At 41.2% G+C, this 23,556-nt stretch overlaps 1 protein-coding gene across 2 annotated transcripts in view; it reads right to left on the bottom strand.

Moving 5' to 3' along the window:
- Nucleotides 1–23,556, bottom strand: part of FNDC3B (fibronectin type III domain containing 3B) — a 191,474-nt gene that overhangs the window by 63,011 nt on the left and 104,907 nt on the right. For both annotated transcript variants that reach the window (XM_029962340.1, XM_029962339.1), the window contains one exon: nucleotides 4,031–4,089. In XM_029962340.1, the coding sequence (XP_029818200.1) occupies nucleotides 4,031–4,089 (59 nt within the window). The remainder of the gene's footprint in view (nucleotides 1–4,030; nucleotides 4,090–23,556) is intronic.

The following is a 23,556-nucleotide window of genomic DNA, read 5'->3' as shown; positions in this document are numbered from 1 at the left end:
ACGATATCCTGCCAATGTTCTATTGAAATGTTTTTCTCTATGACTACTCCCAAGGACACACGTATATATTCCACGTACAGCAAAACTCTGGCCCTTCATGAACTTCAGTAATCTGTAAAAAGTTAGGTCTTAAGTTTCTTAAAATAAGAGAAAGTATCTTATGGACTAACTGCTAGAAACTGTTAGACTGTGATTCTGAAGTCTGTGTGCAGACATTTCCACGCAGAGGATGAAAGTCCAAACGCAGTTGCTAAGTTGCTCCAGCTACACCATTAATTTCTTACTGATAGAGAGAGTGGCTGCTGGCTGCCTCAGTGGTGGTGGGTACACAGCAACTGCTGGTGAGGTTTAAAAATAAACACCAGAAATCGTTAAATACAATTCTTAGCTGCACTGAGTACACACAGCAAGTGCAGGAAAGCAAGTGAGAGGTCACTGTCTGTGTGCTAAAAGTCAGAGAAGGCAAATCTATACCCTCCCTGGGTACAGAAAGCACAACAGGGCTGTGCACGTCAGCACGAGCGCTGGGAACGGATTTGTTTGTGTGGTTGGAGATAAACCCGTGTGCTGCTCCCCCACCAACAGGCTGATACCATATCACGTTTACCTGCCAAAGGCATATCTCTTCAATATCTCATTTCATGGCCAAAGCCACCACTGAGTTTACCAAGGAACTCCTACCTGGAGCAGGAAGCACTAGCTTTGCTGGGAAAAAGGGTAAGTTAAATAAATGGGGTTATGATATGCTGAGAATAACAAGCAGGCACTCGCAAAACAGCTTGGTAGCTTTATCTCCAACTTTTCTTACTTATACAAACACCTTTCAAAAGATATGGAGCAGTTGAACAGACCTGGACCAGCCCTTTCCATGCCTAAGGAACAGCCCAGCTACTATCACAATGGTGGGCTTAACGTCCCTTCTGAACTTGCAGACATAAATACTTCACTGTCAAAATAAAAACCAGTTTATTGTTCATTAATGGTGCCCTAACTCCATCCACCCAAAATACAAGCAGCCAGAGCACCTCTTCCTAGGTTGTGCAGGTAAACCTTTGTGCTCCTTCTAGTTACTGCAGTCTGTCTCATCTGTCCCCAGAATTGCTGTGCTGGCTTTGACAAGGGCTGGCTCGGCCTTTTAGCCGAGACCTAACAAAAGATTTTCCCACAAGGAGTTTTGTGTGTCTGGTGAAAAGCACAGTTAATTAGTTTCTGAAAACTTCTCAGTTTACACAGTAAATGCCTCCTTTCTGTGCTATCAAAACTTGGTGGTGTAAATAATTATTCCATAAAAGCCCCTGGGAAAGAATCCAGCTCCTGCACCACTTCAATAAGGTTACAAGACTGATGAATATCGGCCCTTCCCGTCTTTCAGGTAATGAAAAATGTTTCTGTACAACTTTCATTATCTTTCAAATTCCGGGTTAGCATTCACAGGCATCGTGTGGTTCGGGGGCTCATTGTATGTGTGTGAGAACTACACTGCAAGCAACATTCATTTACTCCCTCGAGGGCAGGGTTTGAAAGACTCGGGGGTCAAATGAATTCATGGTTATTACTGGGTCGAGATTCTGCTTATAAACTATGGCTCTAATCCTGCAATTTTAGGCAAAAATCCCAATGTTTAAATATGAGTTTCGCTGCAGAGCAAGTCAGCGGGAGCAGGCTGCCTTCGGAAAGTCAAACTGATGTTTGAGCTCTGGCTGGACAGACCTGTGGTGATTCCTCATGGGGGGTGATGCCCCTCGGCAGCCACACACTGGACACAGCAATGCTGCCCCCCCGCCACCCAGAATCAAGTTTCCCTTCCCTCACTGAAGTTATTTGTTTTAGAGAATGCTTACTTTGTCTGCGATAATGTGAATTGAAAATATATTTCGGTTTAAATAAAACTGGGGGGGAATAAAAGCCAAAGGAGTCTTTTAGAATTTTTGCTGTTAAAGGGACAAAGCTATAATTAAATTTACAGTTGGCTGCACGTCTCTCAAACAGGTAACAGTATCTATTATCGAAAGTAGATTGTTTTATAGAGTAATAATTTTAAAAGTGTGTATATTTTGTATTCTGAGAGGTACCTGTGCAAGCCAGACACCTCCTACTGATACCATGGCTGTGGAGTCTCCTCAGGAGTTGCTTACAAGACTAATCCCTCTGGATGGCTTCCATACCATTGATGATGGAGGGAGTTGCTCACTTGGACACACCAAAGCCATGTGCTGCAGACACAGCATCACTCCACTTGCCACTGATTCACTGCTCTGTGCTCTTTTGTTCTGCATCATTTCTTTCTTCACTATTGTTTTTCTATACGTTGTTTCATTTTTCATTCATATATGCATATGGTTTGCCAAGCAATATGGGCCATGATGTGATATATTCCTATCAAGTGTAATACTGACTACACACACACACATAATCATTCATAGCAATTAATGGTTTGTGAGAGTCCTGTGAGTTTAATTACTCACAAATGTCAAAGTTACAGGGAGAATAATAGATAATCCCTAGCATCACCTCACTAAATGTCATTATTATTGAACCACCATTTGTCATGCTTTAGATTTTCTTTAAAAAAAAAAAAATCCTAGTTGTTATGATTAAAGGAAAATTATTTTTGTCTACTTTTAGTTTCTTGTTCCTTTCTGCTTTAGAGGCTCTGGTTACCATAAATCTAACTGTACAGATCTCAGAATCCTGCAAATTGCTCAAATAGTTTTTCTTCCTACCTCTAAAGATGAAAGTATGAAATAAGCCATTTTTCTTGTCAGCTTTCTGGATCTTTGTAAAAGCACCTGGCTGTGGCTATTGACCAGATGAGTAACATTCGGGTGGTCCTTGGTACAAAAATATTGACTTTCTCTGTACAATAAACTAACCTAATTTTGTGCTAAGTGCACTTTCTCCCCTTCTGATCACCCCAAAACTCTTTTCTCAGTCTTCAGCTTACTATGGTCACTTGTTTCTAAATGAAATGAGGTGACTTTCCTTCTTGTGAACAGAACTCAGGCTGGTATTTATCATCTCTGCAGGTCTGGTTTAGATTCTGGCTCCTGTCGATGCCATGACACCAGGATCCAACACCTACTGATTGAGCAATTTAAGACCAAACACCTTTTGTATGTATTGAGAACAAAAAGCTTCCAAGAGTCCAAAAATAAAACTCAGCCTGTGCTCCTGTTTGCCTCTCCCGAGTTCTGCCACTTCTGCAGCCAAGGCTCCCACTGCAGAATTTCTTTGTATCAGCCTCCAGCAGCTACTGTCAAATCCAGTCTTTAGATGAGCTTTCCAATCACTACTTTTTATTTATTTGCTTATTTTTTTACTATCTTTCCAGCTGGACAGAGAAAGGCCTGAACTCTGAGAGAGCAAAGGAGTCTGCTTTCTGATTGCTTCTTCCAGTGCTGGTTTGGACCATTTCTTTAGATCCACAGTACTCTTCTGGTTTTCATTTGACACACCAAACTAGAAAAACATGACATTCAAAGGGGTTACAACCAGACTTATTAATACCCTCACCTGACTGTGGTCACACTCAACATTAGGGTTATTTACATGGTCATTCAATTCCATTCTAATTCACAGGCTTTTATGGCTCAGACAAACACAGACTATAGTAATTTGCCATTGAATAATAGAATTAGCTTAATTTAATCATGACTAAAGACATATATTGCTCATGACAAATAAAATTAAACCCAGGGGACAGGGGGTAAGAGCTATGCCACTCACCCCAGTGCACAGAGTTCCCCACCACAGTATCGATACTGGGAGTTGTCCTCTGGAAAGAGGTGACTGGTACAATTCCTGCAGTAGGCAGAGCCCCCAAATAGCCCAAAAGATCCTTTAGATTTATATCACAGCAAAATGAGTTAGACAGATATATAGATACCTATATATATAGATATACAGTGGCAACAACCTATTAAGGAAAAAATTCAGAGGTGCTCCCCTGTGAAATCACTAGTATGTTGTGACACAATCTACGTATCAAAGTTGCTATTATAGATGTGTGTGGCAATTTGGGATCACATACCTGTGGTTTCTCCATTCCAGAAAGAATGTCTTGAACTCTTTTTGTTTCTGAATCAAATTCTGTAAAATAGAGAATGTGGAAATTACCAAAATAGGAAGAAAAATAAATTACCAAAATTAAACAAAAATGTCAAGTTATGTCAGTAATTCTTCTGGAATTTGTAAACAGGGGAATGAGAGAGACAGACATTACCTGCACATGAGCATCAGTTGTTTTGCTCTTGTGAATTCAAGGTATGCAGTTATATGGATTAATATTACAAAACATTGTAAGAAAAAAAGAAGGGAAAAAAAATTCCAGTAATTACAAATATTCAGAAAGCTGGGACTACTTGTAGATGTGTCCTCCACAAACAATGTTATCAATTGGGATTTGCTTTCACAGAGCAAAACCATCCTGTTTCCAAAGCTCAGCTGCAGAAGCAGCCCAGGAGTTTCTACAGCTCAATTACCACGGAACCTAATCCTGGTTTGATAACCAAGACCACCCTCAACCCAACAGCTGCAGAGCTGGGCTATCCACCTGCTCTCCAGGGCAATGGAGGATGAGCATCCTTGCCCTGTGTGCAAGAAGCCCAGATGAGCCACAGAGGGTGCCTGCCCTAAGCCCCAGCACCCACCCTAAATTACCTGTCCTTAAACCATGTAAAGCTTAAAGCTCTTTAACAGCCACCTTCCAACTATGGAGACAATAAGCAATGTCAGGCAAATTCCAATGCCTGACCAGCAGTAATCCATCCTCCCTGACCAGCAGTAATCTCTCCTCACTGCTACAGTGGCTCTTGCAGGGGCTACACAGTGTTATCACCACCAGGCTGTGAAACGCTTCCCCTAAATTAGAGGGATTAATTGTGCAGAAGGTGCTGCAGAGGCATCATCTGAGCAGCAGAATCAGCCTTTCCCCCACCCTCCCCCTCAAAACAATCTTGAGGTAAAGCATCAGTTTAGAGTAATGAGGTGACACAAAGCAGCTTTATTCCTTTTGGACGGCAGCACTAGAGGCCTCACTTTCCACTACAGTATTCTCTAATGGAAAACTAGAAACATATTTTTCCTGTGTTTTTTTTCCTTTTTATTTTTTAAAATGTTAATGTAAAAAGTTTGCTCACCAAAGCAGGAGAATACAACTCACCTAAAGCAAAATGAGCCAGACATATTTGGCATAAGAAGCAAAAAATATCAATAAACAGGTAAGATCAGATCAACAGCTTTCACTAATGATTCCCCCAAAACCTGACCTACTTCTCGTAGCCCAAGAATGTGTCTTTATTTTTGTCTGTGACCTGCTTTAAAATGTAGATCTTCTTTTTAAAAATTCCATTAAGTGCTCGACTGCCAAAAAACGGAATTGGCTGAATGCTGATGGCTGAATTCCAGTGTAAATGCCCATCTCTCTCTACAAGAATGCACCTTGGTGTGGAGTGGGAATGACAGATCTCCTGCTGCACACATTCCTGGATTCCTTTTAGTCTCAGCCACTTGGAAAAGAAAGGAGTAGTAATATTTCAGGAGGAGTGGAGGATAGCAAGATTGTTTTTTTCCATAGTAGATAACCCTAGAGTGTATTATAAAGAGTATAAACTGGCAGGATTGAGAGAGCATAAGATAATACTGACTTTAAAACTACACAGATGGACTAAAAGGACTAAGGCTGAGATACTGATCCAAGTGAAAATGTTGAAGTTTGGGGTGTTTCTGAATTCAGGGTTCTTTCAACATCGGTAAAGAAGTAGGACACAAAAGCCTGGACACAGATCTGGAAAGAGTGGAGATCCTGCAGGCTTATCTTGAAGGGATGCTAATCAGAAGCAGCTTCTGCAGCTACAGAGTGTAACAAAAATGCTGCTACTATTTTATTGAAAGTTTATGGTTATTATGTCACCCCTAATTACAACCCCCAGAAGCTGAGCGTGAATCACTCTCAACCTTAAATCCCAAACATGTGGAGTGAATTTTCTTTCCTCTCTCTGCTTTCTAGCAAGGATGCTGTCTCTGTCACACTGAGCAGGAGAGGAAAACAAATCCTGAAGCCCAAAGAAATCTCACTTCCCTCTCCTGTGAAAATCAATAGCCTTGTACAGTAACCAAGTCCTCCAACACTTGCAGGGTCAGGGCTGAGAGTTCAAACTGCTCAAGGTACAGGAACTAACTCTAAGACCTAACAGAGTTGGGTATGCCCAGCAAAGAAATAATAATTAAAGGACTTCTCAAAGAACAGTCCTACTCAGGGAGTTTTTTATATTAAAAACACGTATCTTGTTCACAAGAAGATGTCTCTGGATACCAGATACGTTGAAGTCTTGGGTTATTGTGGACATTTATGTGGTCAGTATGGACATTTATGTCACAATAGTTTATAAAGGTAAGCTGGAGCTGGAAAAAGAGAAATCTTCAAAGACTTTTGAGAGAGAGGGACTTGCACAGACTTAAGGTGACAGCAAGTGCAAAAACAAACAAACAAAAAACTAAACCAACCAACCCCAAAAAAACCAACCAACCAAACAAAAAAAAAAACCAAAAAAAAAAAACAAAAACAAAAACAAAGACCCGAATTTAAAGTTGATGAATAATACATATATGAATGTGTATTGCATCACATTTTCTAAAGAATAAGAAATATCAGATGATGCACATATGGTGACCAATTATGCCAGGTATCCCCCATGCTAAACCTCTGGAGTGGTCACACCTGAGACTGGGCAGGTGACAGTGATCCCACACACAGCCCCCAACCACTTCATACACAGAGCTACAGAGCTGATGCATCCATGTCACTGATTTGCCAAGGCCATGAATCACTTTACAAGAACAAATGCAGAAAAGAAAAGCTCGCAGTGAGAAGGGCCCGTTCATCACAAGCTTTGAAATCACTGCATCAGATGGAGAGTGTGTGCCTTGGAGCCCTGCACTGAATTCAAACAAAAACCAGCAGTGAATAACAGGTAATGTAACATTAAAGGCAAAAACCAATAAATATACAGAAGTGATGTCTGTAATAGCAGCAGAGAACAGCTCAGGTTGGAAGGGGACCTCAGGAGAGGTCATCAAGTATTACAGTATTTACAGTATTTAAAATACTTAGTTTCCCATTTCAAGAGCTGTAAAAAAATCCCAGGCTTCCATGGATGGCTGATCTTCTTTCAGTCATAAACATAATTACTTAGTCTCCTGAGCTAGACTAAGCTAAGGAGAATGAGACCTGTCCCAAATCCCTCCCTCAGTAGGGAAGTTGCTCTGACCTGCCAACCTCTCTCAAAACACATTAAGTATCGAGCTCAACATCTTTCTTCTAAGCCAACAAAGAGCAGAAATCCTGCTGAAAGAGATGACAGAGAAGAAAAAAATCCATTTTATATGCCCTATACTGATAATATAGAGTTGGTGGAAGACCTTTTCTCCTGGCTCTGTTATTGTCACTCAGCAGCCACTGTGGACTATACTACTAGATTAGTTCCATTCAGGGATGAGGAGAAGGAGCATCTCCCAGACATCACAGATGCAGTGGTGGAAAGGTTGGGAAGAACAACAGCAGGGAAAGAGGAAGCCTTGATGTAAAACAGGAGATTAAGATTCAGAAAAATTACCTACAACTGCTTGGGAAAGATGGTGGGTGGCTGAGATGATTCACCTACCTAGTACTAACTGTCCCTGAAGAACAGACAGTCGATTTGCTCTTCAATCTTTGTTCCTTCCTCTCTCTCAGCTGTCTGAGCCCTGAGTATATGACACAAAGACATAAAAACTCTGTATGTCAACCTCCCCAAATGCTGGGGCTTGCAGAGACAGGCAGCAGACATGTGCTGCTTTCCCCCACTGCCATCAGGAACAGAAGCTCAGTCACGTCAAGGAAGAGTCCGACTAACACTTCAGGTCATTGTCCCATTATAACTTTTCCTCTCAACATCTGTTCCCCACATCTGTCATGGCAAAACTCTTCCTCCTAGGAGGAAGCTGGGGGTGGGGATGAATTCCTTGTGAATGCTCAGTGGGGTCCTCTGAGGGACAGTACGAAATCCAAGTTACTCCGTAGATCTCAGTTCTAGGAGATACTTTAGCAGTCCCAAGCTACAGTGTTAGGTTCTAATTCCCAGGCTGTGGGTCATTTGGATCCAATGTTTCAGACTAGCCTTTCAAAGCAGAGAAGCCAGCTGAAAGACAAAACTCTACAGACACAATCAGGAGTAAATGTCCCTAAAAATTAAACACTTTCCCAGCAGCTGTTTGATGCTAACAGGGTTTCAATGTTAAGTCTTGCTGAACTAAAGCTTTTTATTATATGCTTCTGTTAGCCTGTGTCTATGTTCCTTTCTGCACGTACAGTACAAATATAATTTTTAGACCTTTCCAACCATACTTTGAACATCAAGCACAGATTTAAAAAACAGGGAAAAAAATATGTCATTTCAAGGTAAGTTTGAAGTTTCCATCAATAGTTTACATGTTTGCATGAACAGCAGCTGTGTGTGTAAATGGTTTGAAATAGCTAAAAGCACTAAACTAATTAGGATTTTCCCATTGCAAATACAAATTTTAGGTTTGTTCTGCATTCTTTCCTTCAAAGAGAGGAAAAGGTCCAGCTAAAGACTTAGCTTCTGGCCACAGAAATTATTTACTGTTTCAACAGCCTTTCCATTCCAAAGGAATGACATCAGCACTAGCACTTTGCAAACTTTGAGTCTAATTCTCAAGCAGAGCTCACAGATATGCCAGTCATAACACGACATGCTTTCTCAGAATTTGTTCCAGATTTATTGGGGCTGTGACCGGCTTTAATGCTGGGAAAGATCTTTTATCAGTCACGTACAGCACAACCTACAGCCCCCAAGAAAATGAACTCTTCAAACACAGCCCAGCTCCTTCGTGAACTGCCTGCCAATGTCAAAGCTTAAGACACCAAGAACACATACAGACCTTTTCACTTCAGGGAACTGCAGAAATATAAACTAATAAACTCCTTGTACAAGAACAAACCTAAAACTGCAGATGTCACACTGTAGTTGAGTCACAGAAAGCAGGACCAGAGGGGATGTGACACAGCCACCCAATCCATCCTCCTACACTGAAATATGATCAATCTATATCAAACCAATTCCTCTGAGATGGCTGCCTAGCCCATTTTTTAAAAATAATTGAAAATTAAATAAATAACCTCCTGGCCCATGATTGTGGATCTCCAAACTTCCCCAGCTAGGCAAGTTACCACAGCATCTAACTCTCCTCATCACTGGGAAGATTATCTCCTCAACTTTCCCTGCTGCACTTTAAACTTACTCCTCCCTTCCCTGCATACCCACCACAGGCAGGTTCATCACCACCTTCTCTGTTGCCACCTTTCACATACTTAAAGGCATTTCTGCCTCTAAACGAAGCAAGCTCATTTCTTTCAAACCGGTATTTACCAGATCCCAACTACTGCTGTCCTCTGGCGTGTTTTTTAAATTGGCCTCCATCCTTCTGAAGACATGGTAGCAGCCCTGACCACCATGTGCCAGCCAAGGCCCTGGCAGCACCAACTAAGGAATAACATCCCAATTTACAGAGCTTGCTTGGAGGTTTCCTCTTCTCTTTGTCCATAGAGTAACTTGACTCTTGGGGTTTGTGCTTTACTACATCTCCCAGAACTACTGTGCAGAACTACCACACAGCTACAAAAAAAAAAGGCATGTTTGAGAAGGATTGGCTCAAATGCAACTCTTGCCTTCATCAAACTTCTTTCAAGGCCATTTGAGCTCTCCTCCTATTTTGTCCTCCTTCCTTCCCCCCTTAACCCACCAAGCACTCTCAGCCCTATCAGAACCTGATATGGACTGTAATTTAATAAGCACCAATCCTTATTCCATCCTTCAAGTCCTTAATGAAAATATTGAATAAAATTAGACCTAGGACGAATTCCTGCCTAATCCAGTTTGATGCAGCTTTCCAGTTTGTCAGGAAGGCAGCCCAGGGCAGGGCAGGGTCACGGATAAACTGCCAGGCTACGTGCTGGCTGACAGATGTAACACTGGGAAGAGCAAGCCCAGTGTCACATGGAACACACAGTACTTTACACAACTCTTCCACATTGGGAAAAATGGGGAGCCCTTTAGAATAAAAAACTTGTTAAAAAAATATTTATATTCAAAACAGTCAATTACATCATGCTGAAACATAATACACCAAGGAAGATTATTAATTAAGCCTACAAATGCCTGGATTAGATTTCTAAATGTAAAATATTTCAAATTTTTGTTAATTACATGAAAGCTAATAAAAACACCAATGATAAAACACGACTGCAGCTCCCATGACCAAGGTAAGGAGATTGATGTTATCCAACTTTAGATACAATTGTTGAAACACATTCTAAATTTTTTAAAATTGCTGTGTATGAGCATATCAGATAGGTTTTCCATTTCTAAGAGCCTTCTCACTGTTGTCAACTCAATTCTCCTGCTGAAATGCCTTAACTGATGTCCATGAGCTCATAACTCACTGTTTGTCCTTAGAGACCAAACCATACACAGACAACAAAAAAAAAAAATTCAAGCCACTCCCTAAATAACTGAAAGACAACAGAAAATCTGTTAACAGAAAACCCCTGTATAAACTCCAGAAAATTACATTTTCAGATCTAAAATAATAAGAAAAAAAAAATCTCTAGCTTTCATAATTCACTGGGACAATAAGGCAAAGGATAATTGGTGCTTGTCTCAACACCACTGTGATTTAGGCATGAATTTAATCCCATGTTTCAGAGATGTCCTGACCATTGTCCATATCTATTAACCTGCTAGTTTCACCTTGACTGCTTCAGTATCCTATTTTCCATGGGACAGGATACTCCAAAATACCTGGAGTGCAAATTCACAATTCATCCTTCTCTAACCAGACACCTGCTATTGAATGGATAAGGATCATATGTAGAAGCATTCAGACATAAGTAATGAAGTCACCTGGGCTAAAAAGTGTTTTAAAAATAAATGTCAGCATTTCCAATCCTCCCTGCTCCCTGTTATTGTTTGGATATATGTTTTTCGTTGGGATAGTGGAAGGAAAATAAGATCAGCAGTAACCTACAAAGGAAACAAAATGCTGGATGCAAGGGACAAACGGAGACTAAGTGACATGTTGGGTTTGTTTTTCTCTGCTTCTTTGCTGCTACTGCTGGAAGACAGCAATAACAACTCCTACTTGACTGGCTGAAGATCTGAGCGAATTCCTACTGTGAACACGCAGTTGGTCCATTAGAAGGCAGAAAAGGCCTTTCTTAGTAAAATACAGCAACCCCCCCATCTCCATCACATACATTTTACATCTTAAGCAAGTGCTTTGTACATCTCCCAAGGATGATAACAGGGGCAGTGCACTGTGCATGGCTGCAGCTGGCTGGGTTTGAAGGAACACCAAATTAAACAATGACATAACCCACAGAAACAGAGGAAGCCCAAGCTGAATCTGCTGGAACAACAAACCACTTACACAGAGGACCTCCTCTTGGAGCACTCTCTTTTCATACTTTTGACTTGCTTTAGCTTATTTTCTGTGTCAAAATATTTTTCCTTTTTATTTTCGGCAGCTTCCCTTTTGCTATCACGTTACAGCAGCTCACACACTACGTGGGGTTGAGAAGACAGTAAAAGCTTAGCAGATAAACGAGGTAGTGGCCATCCCTCTATCTTTTGGTCAAGTACACAACAGCACAGCTGATTCATACAGAAGACATGTTTAAAATTCTGCTGGTTTTTACAAGTATAATTTCTGTGCTACAGGCTGCAATTTCAGAGTGCTCTTCTAGGCTGTGCTGTCATCAGCAAAGCTCCTGTTTGAGCAGGCAGGCAGCATCCACATGTACACATCAGGTGAAGATACTCTACGTGGTAACGCCTCCTCATTCCAACAAACCCTCCTGGTATGTGACAGCTGTGAATATGGTTCAGTCCTTGTGGCTAAAAATCTTGAGCCTCTCCAGCTTGCCCCTCTTATCCCTGCAATGGAGCAGGTTCACAGCTGGGCCCAGGAGGGACTCCCAGCACTGCTCTGCAGGTTCCATGCTGGATGGGCACCAGAAAGAGCAGCAGCTCAATGTGCCACTGGTCAGATCACACACACAGATTTTGAAAATAAGTTTTTCTTCTCTTGTCTTGTCTCTTCTAAATGAGCATTAGACATCACTACCCCATAGCCCACTGCAGTTCATCAAGTGTGAAACTATGAGACCAAAGTAAATGGTTATTAAAAAAAAAAAATAAAATCAAAAGAGACATAACTAATCTGTTCTAATTAAGCAATTAATTTAATCAATTGTCCCTTCCCATACCTTGCTTAAGGCACAGAAGGGTGCCCAAGGACTGCTGAAAGAACTGTTAGAATGTAAGTGACATTACTTCTCCTTCTTTGTTTTTAAAAATACATTACCTCTCTCCTTCCTTGACTTTCTGTCTTTTCTGATTTGGCTGGATTTATAGGAGCTACATATATGTGATACATCTTTGCAAAACATTTTTCTACCTATCTTTCAGCAGTTTGTCAGTGGTCTGTTTACCTGCAGTTGCCACTAATATATTTAATTTCTAACAAAATGGAGTTCTTTTATTTGACAAGGAGACTGAAAGTCCCCCCTAAAATTTTCCTGGAGCTCCTGACTCCCACTTCCCAGGTAGAAGGTTGGCGTTTCAATCCCACTAGCAACTTTGCCAACAAATGCTAATCTTCTAGATACAATCAAGTTCTTCACACCCCTCACAATTTTGTACAATAGTTGGGATGAAAGGCTTGCCTTACCCTTAATTCCTTCCATTTTTTTCTGTGCTGCTTTGTCCCCCTCAGTTCTCCTCATTCCCTAAGACCATCTGCCTGTCTGGCCTTTGTTAGCACTCAAGGGTTGCCCTCCAGGTTGATGGACCCAGGGGTCATTCAGAAGGACAAGTAACTTCTGCAAATTCACCACCTTGCTGTTACCTTCAGCCCAGGCTGCCCTAGGTGATGTGACCATAAAAACTCCACAAGTTTCCCCAGCTCAAGGCAGGAGGAGGGTTAGGGTTAGATACCGACATTTCTTAAAATGTAACACAGCGGCTCAAAATGCCATCTGACACCAGCTGTGAAATGACATCATCTGGCACTTACAGAGGGGAGGAGATTTCCTCCCAGAAAGAAAGGTTCCCAGCAGCCAGGCAAGCAAGAACCTGAGCACCACCAACACAGACAGTGAAAGGAGCCTCCCAACTCATCCTTACACTGACAAAAAGCACAAGTTTGACAGCACCAAAAATTAGTCTTCTCTTCCCAATTTGGTCATTGACAGCTCCACTGTGTCCCACCACAGGCATGGTTTTGTCTCTGTCACTCTTCAGTGTCCCCACTGGGACAGCCACAGCCAAATGCTGCCGGGGCAGAGGTGATTCCAGCACCCTCCAAGAACTGAGGTGGAAAGCACAATCCCTAAGGAACACAAGCTGACAAGTCTCCAGTGTCACCAATCTGGGCTTTTAAATCCTGTGACTGCTGCCCCATGCCAGTGAGGAAATATTTTTCTCTGAAATACTACCTCCAGTGCAGGGGGACAATGGCATCAGCATTTAACCCACAAAAAACCCAAAAACTTACTTCTTCTTGACCTTCAAAAATGTGACCATAGGCAATTCCGGCCATAAAACCCTTTGCTAATCTGGCTGTTACACACAATAAAGGCATTTTCCTGATCAAGCACAAAACCAGCAAAATAACCTGCATAACTGCATATTTGCACAGAAAAACAAGCAGGCAGCACAGCCAAAACAGACTCCATAGGAGCTCCAAACTTGGTGGGGATTAAACAGAGCACTTCAGCCAAAATTAACAACCTCCTTGCCAGTGAACCTCGTAAAGCCACCAAGTCTGCTGCAACAATACAAAGGCAGCAGAGCACTTCCCAAGGCAGAGGCACAGCACTGCCCAGATAATCTAAGAAACTTTAAAGAAAATACCCACAAGCCAAATTTTGCCCTCAGTTCCAACTCCTCAGCCCTCACTTGAATCAAAGAAATGTGTCCTTTATATTTCATGATGGGCAACGAAAAGCACTTTTGGATTCTGCGTTTTAGCAATAACCACTATTTCACTCTCAAGAACAGAGTCACAGCTAAGCAAACCATTCATCCTTTATGAGAAAGTAATCAGGGAAAGCTTTCCCTAAAACAGGATAACGCTAGAAAATGTGTCATCTTTTCACTGTTCTTGATTTTGTCTTAACATTTACATTAAAGCTGAAGTTTTATTTCTATGCACTACTTACGCTGTTTGCATGGCTTCAAAAGAGGTTAGATTTCACAGGAAAAGCCTGTTTTGTTTTTTTTTTTTTAATAATAATTCCAAATCATAATGCTAGAAATACAAAGATTTTTCAGGGAACCTGCATTGGGATTTTTCATTGTTAACCTAGTGAATGGCTGCAGAAACACACTATTTTTTGAATGAACCCCAGCTCAGCTTCTCTGTTACCATTGTAAATTACTGACCTATTTTTTCAGATGAAAACTATGATAAAATGAGATTGCAATGAGTGATGGAGGAGATCACAGTAATCCTGGAAACCAAGGAACATGTTTTTTTCTTTCCACTCAGCCCAGGCACCATAGCTCAGAGATGGGGAAGGCAAAGAGCTTCTACCCCCATCTTTAAATCAACCCAAACATCTGCAGATTGACAGCAGAAGAGAAATTAGTTCTTTCCTCATGACAGATGACAATCAACTGACTTGAGCAATCCCAGCCTAAAATGTTTTGCAGTCGAGTCTGAATGATGAACCGTAACTATGTGAGCCAGAATGATATTAAACAGCACATTTAAAAAAGATCGAGGGCTAAATTTCTAGAATGCAAAAGTAAGAAAGGTTGATGTAATGTTAACTGTGTCGTCCCATGTCTCAGATGTGAGGAGTGCACTCAAGAATGTTTAAAAAACCTGATCTATAATGTCTGTACCAGCTTTCTACCAGTGAGCTCGAAGTACTGCCTGGGCAAATAGCAGTCCTGTGTGGGACAAGGGCAAAATGCAATCTCTGATGTTTTCACAACCAGTTTCACCACTAAGAACCTTTTGAAATATTTAAAATATTTCACAGAAATATCCACCTGATTACCACTTGCTGGGAAGGATTCAACAAAGCTCCAGGAATTTCAGCTCATTCTGGATTTCATTGCTGAGATGAAATTCAGGCACAAGTCACATGAATCACAGTAAATCAAAGCAGCTGCTTCTAAGCACAGCTCCTTAGAGGGGGGGAAAAAAACCCACCAAGAAATAAAAACAACAAAAACCCAAGCTCAGGACAAAATCTTTTTATAACAAAACCCTGGAGAAAACTGAAATGGCTGCTTCATTTTAGAACAGTGTTTATCCCTTCTGTTAAGTGCAACACTCAAAGCATCACCTTGCATTAAGATTTTTCCTTCCCTTAAAAGCGAATATACTGAAGGTCACAAAAACTTTGAAAATCAATTCCACCCTTCCTCAGAAAAGGAAAACTAACTGATGGGGTTTGAAGCACAGCCTAAGAATGTTCAGTAAACAAATCACATTAACTTCTGCGGGACATAAAATTTCATTTCACCACCTTTGCAAATCCAGCTGGACATATAGACCGACATTGTTCGGAACATCTGACTGTACAAATAAGGGTTGTTCATTAAATTATTAGACTTTAATGTGTTTTATTTTTTATACTCTGGAGGGAGGAAATGTTCTACCTCTTCCCTATAAATACTCTCTCCCTTTTGGCTCAGTGTCCCAGATACCGCCAAATAAGGGAAACACAGTTCCCTTCCTTTGTCGGTGGTCCACCTTATCTCCTCTTAGCTAGTGAGAATACACTGTTTATCTTGCTCTGAAGCTTTCGGACCTTGGTGTAACTCTTCTCCCCAGCACAGGGATTTAACCACTGAGCATTTAAGCAGGATGAAAATGTACTTAGTATGACTTTTTTCTGTTGGTTGGGTATCTATAAATTACGTAAGTTCCTAGGAAGAAAGTTCAGATTTCAGTCTTCTGGATTTGACTGTCAGTTGCAGCAGAAGCTGCAAATTCTTGAGATAATACAAAGATCCTCTGGGGGAAGAGGCTGTGCCTTACGTCATTCAGCACTGACTTCCTGATAAATGATGGAGCAGATAGCTTATCCAGCTCCCCCTGCCAAGGAGATCCTGCTGGCAAATGAGGCAAGGGAGGGATGAAAGCAGACGAGAAGAAAAATATGAGAGTCTACAGGGGTTGATCAGCATTTGGAAAAACAGCCTTGGGATAAAACTCAGGCCACTGTCAAAAGGGTTTTTAAGTCACCAACATTGTGAGCCCTGGAACCAGATTTACACACCCCTCCTTTACTAGATATGTCCTACAGGTTGCTAGGTGGATTTCAAGCTGTGTTTCTTGCAGGCTACCACACTTACAAAGACTGGGGAGCTTCAACTAAGGTTTATTTTGTCCGAGCTGCTGTGATGAGACTGAAAAATGTAACCAGAACTGTGGTGACCCATTCTGCCCCACTCATGCCGCAGAGCTGTGGATGCCCAGGAGACAAGCTCTCAGAGCACCTTATAACCATGATGGATCATGTGTATTCCCAGAGACTCTGATGTTTTGTTTGCATTTTCAGGTACAAAAAGTCTGGGTGAAACTAAGTTTTCAGCATTTATATTCACCTTTAAAAGCAGCTGACAGTGAAGATGGGAGAATATTGTGCAATTAAATTAAGAGGCAACACTCCCACTTAGCTGACGAAGAGAATCTCTTATCTACAACTTCTCGTGCCTGTTATGAAGCTGGTTCTTTAGTCTTTCAAGATAAGTGCCTAAAAATAGAGTATCTCCTCTCTCCCTGCCCCAGCCCCTCTAGCTTGCAGAACTTAGTGCTAATGAAGCACAAAACAGGCTCTGCCAGAACAAAGCCACACGGTGTGAAAGTAAGTAGGACTGCCATGGTATTCAGGTTTCCTATAAACTTGGGGTTTTTTCCTGTAGTATGGATATAGCAAGAGAATACCTCCATGCTAACAACATTTCACATGCAGACAAGATTTCATAGAATTATAAATTCCTGGAAATTATTCTGCACATAGGCAACTTCTGGGAAAGAGTTGGTCAAGAGGCACTAGCAGGAACTACCCACAGACAGCTTGAAGCAAAACACTGCTAGGTTTGGAACTGGGCAAAGCAATGGTTGAGGCAGGGAGTGCACTAGCACTGGGCATGGACTTGCTTTTCAGTACCACTGCTCAATTTCTGAAATTTAGCTTTTACCTTTCTCCATCAAAGCCCCCATGATGTAAGTTAAGCTTCAAGACAGCAGAGGAAACAGGGATTTGTTTCTCTCCGTCAACACAGTGTATTTCAGTAATGCTGGACAAACATTTTAGCAATTTTTCTTGCTGAAGAAAAGTCACAAATTAAGCCTGATCTGGATAAATTCCTGCAGGCACACAGACTGACATGAACTTGGGAACATACTCTGCCTGAACCCTGCAATATGTTTCTAATACAGTCAGTCTATGTAGAGCTTGCTTAAGTGGTTACTTTACGTGACTATCAGGCAAAATATTATTTGGTGGGAATCTGTGTGGCCCAGCTCATGGAGTTCACTCTGGTACACAAAGGTGTGCTCTCAGCACGTTAACATCAGAAGTATCTGAGGCTCATAACCATTTTGTTTACTGCCTGAATAAACAATGTCACAGCCTATTATTTTTCAGAAAATACCAGAGATAAAGACTGTTTAAGAAGCAGGCATATTTCCAAATAGAAACAAACAAAACCACCAAGGCTCAGTCATTATGTGGGAGATAAGGTCAAGGCACGAGAATATCACACTGGAAATTCCAGGTGTCACAAATGAACAGTGGTTCCTCAAGTTCAGACTATGCCCTAATTAATGCATCCTATTTCCTCTCACGTATTAAAGATTACAGAATGCATGCACACAACACACAACATTTATTTCTAATGAGATATAAGTCTAAAGAATTCAGCCAAGTAGTATTAGTTGCTAAAACTACTAAAAAATGCAGTAGGAACAGTAACACTATTTAGATTTCATGTGTGATCCTGATCTATGCTCACAAGATTCAACACGTCTCTGTTTCCACTAAATATTATGTTTCACATTGCATTACTTGGTATAATAGTAAAATTCACTTAGCCTGACAGATGTATTCTACTCTTCAGAGTGTTTTTTTCCATGTTACTAATAAAATCACTGTGTCAGTTTTGGCAGGTTGTTTTTCAGATGACAATCTTGAAGAAATTCATTTTATAGAACCAAATAAATTTAGGGACACCAGGGAAACTGCACTTACATAGGGGTATTTTGTACAGCAGCAGAAAAAACATTTATCAGTTTTGTCTGCAGAACATTTCTATATTGGTTTAACAGAAGTCTATTAGCATTTATCAAATCATCAGTTCCTGGTTAAAAGAATATAAAAGTTCCATGTATTGCCAGTGCTTCTCAGTCTCTTTGCTTACATGGACCAAAAGTGATGAAACTACTTTAAGCTTTTAAATCTATAGGATATACAAAGACAGATACATGTATGACTCAATAAGCTTGCAAAATGGATTCAGGACCAAAATAGAAAAGAATTGACAGGATCTAGAATGAGTAAGTAGAGGAACTCTGCCTGGTTCCTGTCTGCAGTGAATCACAGCTCCTTCAATTTCCCTTTAATTCACAGCTCCAGATTAAAAAAACCCAACTTGATAGAGGTAAACAAAAATAGAAAAAACTCCCATGTTTTTCCAAAATATATTTAAATGTTATACAGAAGAGACAGAGAGAACAGGACAGGGTTGTGTCAGGAATGCTTCTGCTCTGGTTTTTCATATATCACCACTGTGCATCATGTACTTGAAGCTTGCAGAGTGCAGGGATACTTGCTGGTACCAGCTCTTGCTAGGCCAGGCTAGTCATACCTCCAATTCACTTCTTCACCTCGGAACTTCTGCTTTGACAAATTAAATACTTATTTTAAAATGTTTTCAAATTAAAACCACCATAGTTGAAGTTCTCTTGCCAAGCCCATTTTCCATATTTCCCAATACATTCTCCTCAAAGAAATGAGCACACAAAGCTATAGCCACATCTCCTGAGAAATGTCCACTGGCAACGCAGGCAGGAATTTGAATCCATGGTTTTCACCTTTGGGAGTAGCTGGAGGCTGCTCCAGTGCACAACATCAGACTGACAAAACCTTCACAACAGGAAGACAACACTCTGAGCTTTTAAACTGGTTGTACACATATGACATTGGTACTACAAAAGTTTATGATCTATTAATAGTCTCTAAAAACTCCTTGAACTATTAATTGCTTCTAATATTTTTCCCTCCCTTCTCCATATGTAAAGCACATCAGTGCCATATGTAAGAAATCAGCTGCTTGGAGCAGTAAAGTGGACACCAACTCAGTGTTCCTCACTTTGGGCAGCTGAAAAGCGAATCTGATTTTCAAAACTGAGTTACACAAGTTCACAAACAATAGGTCAACAAGTGGGCACCCGAAGGGCCAGGCAGGACTAAATCCTCTGTGGTGCCCAGCAGGTTGGGATGCTGATGGTCAGAGCAGGGACCAGTGTTCAGGATGCAGCTGGGATTGCAGGCTCCCCCTCAGCATCATTATCAACACAACTGCTGAAAACAGACCACTGGGCTCGATGGGCCCCTGCTCTGACCCTGTAGAGTCAAATCTTCTGAAATCACCACAGAAAAAATCCCCTATGAACGTTCACATAAAGGCGCACGCGACCGCCCCGGAGCCGCCTCCCTGCCCAGGCTGGGTCTGTTTATTCTGGCACCCAGCTCCCAGCACCCACCCAGCTCCTGCACAGGATGTACATAACAATCCATTGCCTGCTTTCCACTTTTACCCATTTGAAGTGTTTTAGTTTGGGCTATCCTAGGCTCTTCAAACTTCAATGAGGATTAAAAAGATTTTATCTCATTTGAAGGAAAAAGAAAATGTTTCATTAGGAAATAGGCAAAAGCATTGTAAGAATGCTCCAAACTGCTTATGTTCCCACAGTACTTGAAGCCACACACAGGACTTCTCAAACTACCAGATCACTACATGACCAAGAAGTGAACCACTAAGTGCATGAGAAGGAAGTGACTCAGACTGAAATTCATAAAGGACAGCAAGAATGGGACAGGATTTCCGCTTGCAGCTCTTTTTACATGGCAAGGCTCCTTCAATGAAAAAAAACCCAACCCACAAAAAACCCAACCCTGCTCCCTCCTCTCCCATTCAGCTTTTAAAACAGCTCTGCAGAAAAGCTAGAGTATGGATTTTAAATCAGTCCCTACATCATACCTCCAAGCCTTCTGTCTGTACATGAGACCATCCATCATCTTACCACTAACAGAACAGTTACTATATTTTCAGACAATTATAAGCCATCAGCTTCCTTTTTTTTGCCTTAATATGGCATATTCCAACATAACTAGAAATCTTCATTTACAAGTGCACCTCCCAACATAGCGACAAGATGCTGTCAATGGAAAACATCAGAACTGCACTTATATCCCCAATCTGAAACTGTTAACATCCTAGTAAAAAGAGGTTCTGATGTTATGTTACAGATCTAGCCCAGGACAAGAGTGCATTATAGAAACAACGTATTTTTAATGTACCATCATGTTGTTCAGAGTACAGACTGACAGAGCGGAGCACATGCTGGGTCCACAACTGAAAAAAAATACTCCAGAGTAATTTACTTAAATTCAGTCCTATTAATGATTTATCACCCCACTTCTTCCAACAGTGCTGAATCAGCTTTTGGGGGAACCCCTGGTTCTCAATATTGGCAAGAGGGAATAAGCTATTGATATATGGCAGAATTTTTCTTGAGCACTTCCTCAAATGTCATAGGTATAATACATGCAATGAGTGTAGATTTGGATGGAAAAGTACATTGTTAACTTAAGTATCTCATGTCCTGTGATTTATGTCATCCCTTTTCAGGGAAAAGAGCAGAGCTGTCCTTGCATTGTACACTGAACGTTTTCTTCAATATTATTCATAGGATCATTGAGTGGTTTGGTTTGGAAGGGACCTTAAAGACCACATAATTCCAACAGCCCTGTCCTGGGCTAGATCGGGTTGCTCAGAGCACCATCCAACTTGGCCTTGAACACTTCCAGGGATGGGGCATCTACAGTTTCTCTGGGCAATGTGTGCTAGGGCCTCACCACCCTCACAGGGTGGAATTTCTTCCTCATATCTAATCATCCTTGAGTTTAAAGCCATTCCCCTTGCCCTTGTCACTCCAGGCCCTTTTCAGAAGTTCCTCTCCAGCTCTCTTGGAGCCCCTTTAGGCACTGGAAGAGGCAGACTGAAGAACAGAAACTCCCATCTTCCACTTTCCTGTCACAAACATCACTGTGCAGATCATATTCCTCTCCTGATTAAAGCAGACACTCAAATTGCCTCTCAGAGCATCAGCTCAGGAGAGGTTGGGACTGCTGGGAGAGACACCTCCTGCCATCAGTGAGCTCCTACCCATGCTTCCAACACCAAGGCAGCTTCCAAGAGTTTTCTTCCAACAGCCTGGTCCCTAAGGAAGGCAATCACTGCCACACTGTAGCACTGCCCACAGGCTGCGTTCTGCATCAAACACAGCTTAGGTTGAACAAGGGTCTGCTCCAGCTGTGTCCAGGGCTCTCAAAGCCTCCTCCCTTCCCAGGAGCTGGCTCACTGGATTGCTCTGACATCCAAACACCTAAAAGAAGCATGCCAGCTCTACTGGATAAACACACACACACACACACACACCACAACCAGCTATGAAATGGTACACTATAAAGCACATCAGAATCCCCAGTAAATAATTCATGTAAACAAACCCCTCAGCTCCAGTTCTCCTTCACGTTACAGTAAAACTCATACATTCCTACTTGCCTCTTGAGAGTTTTTTGGCTAAGTAGTTTTCTAAATAAAGACTCTTATTCCCTATAAATTTTATATATATATATGCATTTATATATATTAATAGATTTTCCAGGTTATTCTGCAATTTTGGAAGAAGCCACACAGCACCATCAAATTTTTAACCATTAGCAGGCTTGAACTGATACACATCCACAAAACCTTTAGGTTTAAATCCCTTTGCTACTTGTTGCTTCTGACACATTCATTTTCCTGTGTATTCTAAACACACTGTCATCTTAGCAGAACAAATCAAAACTAGCAACTGTGCCCAGATTGCTGTTAACTCTCCCCCCAATTACCTGTATGGCCATGTTAATCAGGTATTCATCGATAAATCCCAAATAATTCAAGAAGAAACAGAGAAGGTAAATATAAAGCAGAAGATATTATTAGGAGCTTACAAATATCAGGTGGAAACTTATTTTAGCAAATTGCTCGGTAAGAACCTTTAAGAAACCTCCGTGACCTTTCTGCAGAAATTTGCATATAGGTATACGTGTATGACTCTAATAATACACTTTGATGTCAAAGAGCTCGCTTTTTTTTTCTTTTAATATGAAAAAAACTTCTCCTATTCCTGCTTTGGCCATGGATTTTGCTGCAGGGCAGTCCGATGTGACTCCTGGGCTGCCATCTCCAGGTGGAGACACAGAACCCAATTTTAAAAAGGCAGGAGGGTGGGACAACAGATGTTTATTTGCACAGCCTCCTATTAGAGACCTGTTCACAGTCTGGGGGAGGACTCCACCACTTGGTGTTCCCAGTTTTAAGGCACCCTCTGGCTGACAGACTGGATGTGCTGTAGCCATGACTTCACTGATTTTGCTGGCATTTCAAAAGTGCTCACACTCTTCAGCTGCAGCACAACAGACTAGTCCAAGACAACAAATTAGACAAACACGGGGGCTGCAGGAAACCTTTAAACAAGATTTTTTAAAAATTAAATCTAGATTACTTTGAAAATGATCATCCAGGCTGACTCTGTACCCACTGAAGATACATTGTGAGGCTTAGCTGTTAAGACTACACTTTATTCCAGGTCTTTCACACACGTGCCTCCCAACCCCTCATGTATTCCACCTCAGATAAACAGCTAAACATAAATAAGAATACTAAAGGTCACATAAGCTGATTGACAAGAAATAACTAGAAAGTCTAATGCAGTGATTCATTTTCTTGGATTACAGCATTCCCAAATACAGCTCCTTGCTAATTCTAAAGATCCTGAAGCATGTCTGCAAATCCTCATTCCTTACCGTGCCAGCAGCAATTTTTTCCCCCCCTCTGGCTATTGATTTAGTTAGTTTTCATGAATATTTATTTCAGTTATGTCTCACAAGTAAAAGTACACGGCCAAATAAATATACACTATAGATAGATAATGGAAAACCTATGTCATATGCATAAATTCACACAAGAGATTTCAGAGTGTACTACATTATAAATATCCTGGACATGTTGGGTATAAGCTTGGTTACTACATCAGAGTTTGTTAAGGTAGCTGCAGCTGTAACAGTTAGCAAAGAGACAAGTAGAGATGAGAAAGGCTGAAATGTAGAATATTAAGCTAAATTCAGGTAGAACTGTCTGTGTG

Source organism: Manacus vitellinus, unplaced genomic scaffold (assembly GCF_001715985.3).
Source record: "Manacus vitellinus isolate BGI_N305 unplaced genomic scaffold, ASM171598v3 scaffold_45_pilon, whole genome shotgun sequence".
Lineage (NCBI taxonomy): Eukaryota > Metazoa > Chordata > Aves > Passeriformes > Pipridae > Manacus > Manacus vitellinus.
Note: the sequence above shows the minus strand (reverse complement) of the source record. Positions and strands in the feature narration are given on the sequence as shown.